Source organism: Pteropus vampyrus, unplaced genomic scaffold (assembly GCF_000151845.1).
Source record: "Pteropus vampyrus isolate Shadow unplaced genomic scaffold, Pvam_2.0 Scaffold185, whole genome shotgun sequence".
NCBI lineage: Eukaryota > Metazoa > Chordata > Mammalia > Chiroptera > Pteropodidae > Pteropus > Pteropus vampyrus.
In genome coordinates this window covers 1,948,903-1,958,249 of record NW_011888966.1, presented here as the reverse complement: position 1 = coordinate 1,958,249, position 9,347 = coordinate 1,948,903, and the positions used below count along the sequence as shown (strand labels likewise).

At 38.3% G+C, this 9,347-nt stretch overlaps 1 protein-coding gene across 1 annotated transcript in view; it reads left to right on the top strand.

Annotated features, from left to right (window-relative positions):
• The window catches only part of DCTN4 (dynactin subunit 4), a 30,925-nt gene extending 23,780 nt beyond the window's left edge, over nucleotides 1-7,145 (top strand). The window contains exons 13-15 of the mRNA XM_011371191.2: nucleotides 231-338; nucleotides 2,062-2,159; nucleotides 4,540-7,145. Coding sequence (XP_011369493.1) covers nucleotides 231-338; nucleotides 2,062-2,159; nucleotides 4,540-4,753 — 420 coding nt within the window. The 3' untranslated portion in view covers nucleotides 4,754-7,145. The remainder of the gene's footprint in view (nucleotides 1-230; nucleotides 339-2,061; nucleotides 2,160-4,539) is intronic.
• The last annotated feature ends 2,202 nt before the right edge of the window (nucleotides 7,146-9,347 follow it).

Here is a 9,347-nt window from a genome sequence, read left to right as displayed (position 1 = left end):
GGCAACTCCAGAGAGTATATGCCCTAACCTATAAATAACAGAATAGGAATCAGTGAGCACTTCGAGAATGCTATGATGTATAGGTATAAGTGATTGTTATTGCTCAAGAGTAAGTGGAGAAGGAAGTGGGGTTGAAGATTTTGTAAAATATTTGGTATAGCAACTAAGAAAGTGGAATTAGCTGTGGCAGTCGTGGAACATGTCTGAGAGATGCTTTTCTTACTCCACAGGAGAGCCAGGTCCTCCTGACTCTTACGAACCCAGTGGAGAACCTCACCCATGTGACCCTGTTGGAGTGCGATGAGGGAGACCCTGATAATATCAATAGCACTGCTAAGGTAGGAGCATTTCGTCTCGTCCTGAATCACCTGGACTTTTCCTGGAGTGGCCTCATTTGACCTGGCTTAAAAAGGACTCCCCATTGTCTCTCATTTCCACATCCAAGCTGTTATCAAGTTCTTTTGATTCTACCTCCTAAGTTTTTTCCTTTATCTGTAAACACACTGACACTGCCCTATTCGAAGGATTCATCATTTGTTACCTAGACTGTGACAGTGACTTCCTAACTGACCTCACTATTTTCAGTCAACCCTTGCTTCCATTCCAGTTCATCTTCCGCCTTGCAACCAGGGTGATCTTTCTAAAATCAAACTTGACATGCTGATTATTTGCTATTTCTCTGACTTTGAGATGAAATTCAAATTCATTAGCAAACCATAAGAGCTCCTGAATGTCTTCACCTCTTTCTGTTCTTCCAGGATGATCTTCCCTCAGGTCCCCAAAGCTGGCATTCTCTGAATCATACATAATAATGGTGGTGATCCAAGCAGATCCAATGGTTGTGAACTTGCATGCTGGAGCATTACATATGCTATTCATTTTATCCAGAATGCCTCCTTCCTGTTTCCACTTCTCTAACATACATGCTCATACCTCTCTTTCAGTCTCATACATACTCGTTCTTCAGGACTCATAGGAAATAACACCTTTTAAAAGCTGGTATGCCTCCTCTAGATGCCTTCTGCTTACATAAAGGATACATAGGGCTAACTAAATATTAAAATAGGTGATTTTGACTTTCGGTGTCAGTCGAATGAATGAAATGTGGCCTTACTACATTTTGCTACTTGATGATTCATCTAGTACTTGAAATTTTACCTCAAGAACTTTTCTCTTAGACCATCTATTACTGACTCATAACTCAGTGTGATGTTCATCAACAAAAATTGGTAGACAGGATGCCCGTGTCTTTAATTAGCTGATATTCAAATAATATTTACTAGTAGAGAATTTCTTTATCCCTTTTTTCTTTCTTCCTTGTGCTTTTAATGATTTCACTTATAATATTATGTACAAAGAGAGATGACACATCTGTCCTTGTTCCTTTTCTTAACACCGAGAAGGTATTCCAGTGAGGATAAAGACAGAAATAAGTGCCTGATTATATACCCAGCTTGTGGATTTGCTGTTTTTCTCTTTATACTTCCCCAACCACATTTGTATCCATAAGAAGAAATGTGGTTGATATTATTATCTGTTAACCTCTGACATAGCAAAGTTGAGGCCTAGTTAAAATGTAAGTGAAGAATGCATAACTACTTTCCATGACCATGAACAAACCCAACTTCCCCATTTCAGAAAATATTATATTGGAACCAATGTTTCTCCTTTATGTTTTTCTTAAAAAAAAAAAAAATTCACGTACACCAGAAAGTATAAAGAATAATGTAGCAAATACTCATGTACCTCCATCCCCTTGAGAAATAAAACTTCAAAGACACAAAGCCCCTATGTCCTTCCCACTTGAATTCCCCAGTAAAGTAAGCTCTCCCTTGACTTTATCACTCCCTTAAATTTCTTTGTCCTTATATTTTTACTGGAAATGTCTATTTTTAAACTATGTTTTTAAACTAAATATAAGTGATATAAAGCTATATGTTTCTTGAATCATGCTGATTACTTCTGCACATCTAAATAAATATAATACTTTGCTATATTCTGTTGGATGACTCCTGTGATGTACTGATTCCTTCTAAGGCAGGCCTCTCTGTTGCTCTCCAGGTGGCGGTGCCTCCCAAAGAGCTCATTTTAGCTGGCAAAGACGCAGCAGCAGAGTATGATGAGTTGGCAGAACCCCAGGACTTTCAAGATGATCCTGAGTGAGTGACCTTTTTGTGATCCCCACACTACAATTGGCTGACTTCTTATCTGGATTTTTAAAAATAATTTTCCCTATTTATAAAAATAATTACTATAGAAATTTGGGAAATATATATAAAAGATGAAGAAGAAATTAAAATCCCCCCACAAAAGATAAGCATCATTAGCATTTTGGTGTTTGTCCTTCCATTATAGTTCTTTCATCATTGATATCATTCTGCAAGTACATTTTTTTAACTTTTTTTTCACATAAATATGTTTTTCAAGTGCATGATTTTTAATGGTTGCGAACAAGATACAATATTTAATCTCTATAGATTTATCATTGGAATTGTCTACCCCCTCCCTTGCTCTCTTAGAGTAATTAATAGATTTACTCTTTCATACCTAAAAATTGAAAAGTAAACAATCAAACCTTTTCCTGAATGGGGAATGCATCAGTCAGGATCCAGTCTAAAGACAGAAATGGCGTAAGTTATTTGAACAGAGAGAATTTTATATAAAGAATTGTTACCTGGGTAACTTTGAAGGTTAAAAAAATTCTGAAGTATCCCAGAGATGTCAGGTTTATGAAGCAGCTACCACCCTAGGGCTGAGGGAACAAAAGAAAATGGTTAGGAGTGTTAAAATTTAGAAGCCTGAAGGAGAAGCCCCATGGAGCTAAAACTCAGGAGGTGAGAGAGGGGACAGTGCTTGACTGGTGCTGACATCTTAGGATGGCAGAGAAGAGGTAGCATGATGAAGCTGGTATTCAAGAGTTGGAAAACTGCAGCTGGCTATTGCCACTTTCTAGCTGAAGGAGCATTGCTGGAGTGATGCGCAGGGAACCACACACAAACAAGAAGGTCACAGGGAGGAGCAGGTCTACAGAGCAGAAATGTGGTTAGCAGAGTTCTGGGTCACAAAGCAAGATGTAGGAGGTGGGCGTGGACCTTAGTAATAATAATATACTGACATAGGGAATGTTTAAGGTTTTTTAACAGAATAATCAAAAGCTCCCTCAGCAAGATAGAAAGAAGAGAGAACACGAGATGGATTAGAAAAATAAAGTGAGGGCAAAGGTGAGATTATTATAGTGATTGTGAAACTTGGGTTAACTTCAGAAAGCACCAGGGCAGGTGTTGTGCTCTGTTTTGTTAATCTATAGAGTCTGAGCCTCCACTCTACAAGTTCTCTTTAGCAGGTTTAGGCAGGCACTAGAAATTTGATGGCAGTGGTTGCCTAGGAAATTAAGGACAGAAAGACAGACTTTTTCCTTTTTACTATTTTCAACCAAATATTTTTTAATGAATCCGATACAAATTAAAGGTTTAATTAACTTCAATACAAAATGCACTCTTTGTAATCTTTTGCTTTATGTGGGTCCTTAAATTACACTAAGTACAGAAATTTGTTAAGGTAAACTTCTGGAAAGATTATTTGAGGTATAGAATTCAGTAAGATTAATTATATGACATTAATAAAAAATTGATTTATAGTTCATATTATACTTTATAGGACTTTTAGATATCTGGAAATTAATGTTACGTAATGCCATTTAAATATGTAAATGTTTAATTCCAGTAACTTTTCCAAGAGTATCATTTGGACAGTAGATTAAATTCTGTTTATTTCATTGCCCTTTCACTTTATGAAGCTGTTTTTAAAGCACAAACTTCAAGTGCAAGTCAGAGAAAACCTCAACTAAAGAGATTGTTTTCTATTCTAAAAATTCCTAATTTACATAGGTTATTTACAAAAATACACAAATTTATATTATTCTAGAAATTCTTTTAGCTCTGAGCTAGTATCAGTCTATGTCCTACAGAAATATTAGCATATTTGTATACAAACGCGTACAAAAGTAAATGAATGTATAGGGATGTTTGCAGCACCCTTGTTTATAAGAGAAACACTGGCAAAAACCTCAGTGTATACCAGTTATGGTAAATATAGAATAAACTATTAGGTAACCATTAAGTAGAATGAAGATCTAAATGTACCAATATGGAAAGGTGTCTGTGGTAAACAGAATGAAAAAAAGCAAGTTGTAGAATAATGTGTCCCTTTCCTGTTGGTTAAAACAGAAAAGTATAAACTCATAGAAAAATATCTGGTAGGTTAAGAACCCAAGTGTTTACAGTTTTTCTCTTGTGCTGAAGGGGAAAATAAGGGCAAAGACTTTTACTTTTCCCCATTTGAATTTGACTATATTTTACTTTTTTAACCTAAAAAAAATGAAACGAACATTTTGCTGAAGAAACTCTTCATTACAGATAAACGGGATAGTGATCATATCTTATAATCAGAGATTTCCTGTTGAGCCTTAAAATGACTGTAAGTCTTAGTGGCTTGGCTGACTCATGACCTTCCTAATACTGTGCTTATTTCCTTTCGTAGCATTATAGCCTTCAGAAAGGCCAACAAAGTGGGTATTTTCATCAAAGTGACGCCACAACGTGAGGAGGGCGAAGTGACCGTGTGCTTTAAGATGAAGCATGATTTTAAAAACCTGGCAGCCCCCATCCGCCCCATCGAAGAAGGTGACCAGGGCTCAGAAGTCATCTGGCTCACCCAGCATGTGGAACTGAGCTTGGGCCCGCTTCTTCCTTAAAAGGTTTATCTGTTGGGCATATCCCAAAGGACAGTATCACCACAAGCTTGTGTTAAAATGTGGAAGCTGCTGCTTCGGTAGGCCTTGTTTATAATGATGTAGCCGTGCACTACTGAATCCTATTTCTAGGAGGGTGGGGACATAAGCAAGGCATTAGGAACGCTGGGTAATTGCTGTTCCTCTTGCTCTCACTTCTGTTAACACCAGTATATCTGTGTCTCCCTCACTGAACTCTGCACGTTGAATATCAACAGCATAGTTTCATCTTGAGAAAGGGGATGGCTATTCCTTGGAATGGCATTAGATTTACCACCTGTGAAACTCTGACATACTGTCTCCTGATCTGATCTCACAAAGGATCACAATCTCACAAAGAAACTTAAAATGATAACCAAAAGGTAGACTTGCTAGCCATGATCCTGTATTGGTCTCAACTTGTACCAACTGCTTTCTGCATTCCATTAGATATAAACTGGCAGTCTGTAAACATAACCCTTCACTTGCCATCATGGCTCCCATCTTGCCATAGATTTCCATTTGACAGAAAAATACAGTTGTCACATTGTCTTTGGTTTTGTGATGAGTGAAAGACCTCTGAAATTCTTAAGGCGCTTTGATTTGCCCCCTTCTAAGTGAATACAGTATACTTATTTATTGACTGCTCTTAAAATTTTTTCCCAGTAGACTATGAAACTTTTAAGAATTAGAGAGGCAAGCACTTACATGTCATGTGAAGGGGGTGGCAAATTCCATTCATTTTAAATGTTGCCATAATATCCAGGGATTAATGCTGCCACAGGGAGGCAATCTTTACATGCCTTACTCCCTACCCCTTCTCTGCTCTGCCTCTCTAACTCAGTAGATTGTCGTGTGTATTCAGGACCTGGAAAGAGCCCAAAGAAAACTTGGTGGACAAGTTCACTTCTGGAATGCAGAAAACATTTAAAGGTTAGATTTTTAGCATGATCTGAACTAATGTTCTTTCCGTTGATTTTAAGAGGAAATTAAGTTATAATCTCTTGAATCCAAAACTGGATATTAAGAAAAAGAACCTTTCTTGAGTTCGACTTTTATTATATGGTATGTCAAATTAGACCATTTTGATTGTAAACTGTAAAATAGCTCAGCAAGTAACCCAGAGCACTTGCCTCATAGCCACGTGCTGTTTTCGGTTGGTATCCTGGAGTTGGATTATTAACCTTAATTTCTGTGATGTTTTCCAAAATGAGACTTGACAAAGTAGACAACCAGCTGCATTACGTTTTCTATAAAAGCATTGTGAGCAGTGGCCAACAGACTTCTGGTGAAAGAAACTTCCTGTTTATCCTGGTTTTGTTTTTAAGTTCAAGCCTTTACTTAAAAAAAAAAAAAAAAAAGATGTATAGTAATGTAGAATACAGACAGGACACAGTATCTTGTCAGCTCCCCCTGGAAGATAAGAATATTTAGGAAGCCTTTGAAAGACACTAAATTGTATTCTTAAGGTCAAGCAAATTTTATGAAACAATGTTCCACAGAGTAATATATATGCTGCAGTGTAAGAAAAAATACTCATATCTCTAACATGACAGTAATAAGTAAGGTTTAGCCTCTTAGGAGTGGGGGCAAGGATTGTGTAATGACAAATATGCAGACTATAGAAATAGTTTAATTTGTTGTGACCCAAGTGTTAAATTAATTTTTATTTCACTACTTGCTAGAGCCTACTGTGAAGCCACTCCTCCACATTTGCCAGTGGAGGAAATAGGCATCAAAGTAGAGAATAGCTTCCTATGTTTGCACATTTGCATAGACTACACATAATTGTGTGTCATAAGTTTATGGCATGTAGCTGGCATTTTTTTCCCAAAGGTAATAACGTTGAAGGAATGGGTCTCATCAACCCTCCTGTGACGCAGAAACACAAAAACACTTGATCATAGAATTTTTTTCATCAGAAACTGAATTAACTTGCAGAATGACAGAGTCATTGGTTTAATATTTCCTCAAGATAGTTTTCAGTGCAAGCCAGTATTCTGTGTTAGACGTGGTTCAACACCTGTAGCTAGTGAATTCAGAATTTTGTTGCTTTTTTATATTAGATCAGGTGCAAGATTTTTAACGCATAGTCAGTGTGCACCACTGCAGGCAAATTAGATGTCATTAGCACTAGAAACTACAATTTTGGAAACTTAAAGCTGTAAGTTTGGATTCATGATTTGATTAGCCCACCAAAGTTTTTCTTTGTTCAAAGTGCTTATAGATGTAATGAGCTAAGTGTCATACATATTTGTGAAGAAACATCCTTTTTGGTCCCTTTTGGGAATGAGAGGCATTCCTTGATCTTTATGAATGACAGGTTCCTGTTTTGCCTTATTGCCTAATGTAGTGAAATAAAGCAGACAAAGCTCGAGTGTGTCTTTTCTTTGGTTTCATGAAGACTGCTCGTAATAGCATGGCTCAGAATCAGATGATAGAGGTGGAGCCAAAAGAATATGAGAATCAGTGGGGCATGCTCCCTTCTTCCATTTCTTTAAAGGAACTAAGCTAAAACCTCATACCATGTTAGTTCATTGTAACATTACATAGATCGATGTTACTTGAATTCCTTATAAACATATTCTCAGAACCATTATATAAATGTTGTTAGGTCTCTACCAGCCTTTATCCTGGGTCACTGCTGCCAAAGATATCCTTTCAAATATATAAAATGGCCCAACCCCAACAAGTAGCCACTCATCCACTTTTTCTGTACTCGTATGTATAACTCTTCCCTCCTTTAACTGTAAATGAATTGTTCCCCCTCCTCCCGTCTCAAGCCAGCCCCACCACTTAATGCACTCAGTCTCATCCTCTTACCTTTTCAAGGATATCACTTGAGCAATTCTCCCCAGCCCTCTCCTGCATCGTTTCCAGCAGCATGCTGTGATTTCTCGCATCTAAAAAGAAATTGACCTCACACCCCTCTTCAGTTGCCACCCTATTTCTCTACTGCTTTGACAGCAAAACAACTCCACCTTCCGGTTCCTCTCCTTCCTTTCTCACCTGAACCCGTCCCACTTAGGCTGCCACCTCACCACATCATCACAATTGCTCTCGTCAAGGTCCCCAGCGATCCACACTTAAAATACATGGTCAGTTCTCAGTCCTTATCTACTCTCAATCTGACAGTTGATGTCTCCCTTCTTGAAAAACTTCCCTCACTTAGTTTCCAAAACACAGCACTCCTGATTTTCCTTTTACCTCACAACTTTTGTATTTTTTGCTAGTTCTTTCCCATCTTCCCAGCCTTGGAGTGTAGCAGGCCTTGTTTCTTTGACTCCTTTTTCCTCTGCTCACGCTTAGTGATCTCACTCAAGTTTCAGGCCATCTTTTAAATTTACATACCAATTCTAGAATAGTCTGAAATTTGAAAACCACAGTTTGGATTTTCTCTCACCACATCTGCCTCTCCCGCATTGGTCCCTAACTAAGCGGCAGCTGTATCCTTTCAGTTATTCACAATAAAAACCTTGGCATCACCCTTGCTCCTCTTACATGGCACATCCAGTAAGTCAGCAAAATCCTGTCAGCTCGTCTTCAAACTGTGACCACTTTACACCCTCTCAAACATTGCTATCCTGAGCCAAATCACCATCATCTGTAAGACCACTAGATTATTATGTACCATTCAAACTAGTCTTGAAACCACCCTAGTCCCTTTAGTCAATTTCAACATAGCCAGAGGGCTTAAGTCATTTCTCCGCTTAAAACTTAGGCTTCTCGGCTTGCTCAAGAGCAAGGCAAAGTCCTTAACAATAGCTTATGAGGTCCCATGTGACCTGAAACCCAGTCCCTAATTCATCTATTTGTCTGTGCTCACCCACCCCAGCCACATGAGCCTGTGCTGTTTCTGAGTCTCCCAGCCATGTGCCCTCTGAGGGCCTTTGTCCTGGCTGTTCCCTCTGTCTCTAAAGCCCTCCCAGGTGTCTCTCACCCTCACGCAGTCAGGCCTTTGCTCAAATATTTCCTTCCATATGAGGCTTTCCCTGACCATCCTATTTAATGATGTAAAGCGCCCTCCCCTAAATATATTCTCTGTCCCGCTTTAGAGCTTTTTTTTCCCCACAACACTAAATACCATCTGCATACTGTATACTTTATTTTCTGACTTTTCATACTAGAACATAAATTCCAATGCCAGGAAATTTATCTTTTTAAAAAATTACTGTTTCTGCAGAGGTCAGAACAATGGCTGTCGAATAGTAGGCACCCAATATTTGTTGACTAATTCTGTCATCCTTTTCCTTATTTATTTAGCTGTTGATCCTTTATCTTTATTTTTAATATATGTATGCCTCTGTTTTGTCATAAGCCAAATATCTTACTTGAGCTTTTTTGTTCTGGTGTTTGTGTACAGTACTCTTACCTCTTCTTACACTCTTCAGAATTCCTTTCCTGCTCCCATCTCTCTCAATCTCCCATCATAGTACTGCAGAGCATTTGCTTCTTCCTTGATTGGGGTTTTCTATGTATGTAGCTCCTTTACTGGATTGCAAACTCCTTCAGAGCCAAATCCAGGCCCCTTTGTCATCTGTTTTCTCCTGTATTCCATTCAAAGGGCAGCCTGGAGCAA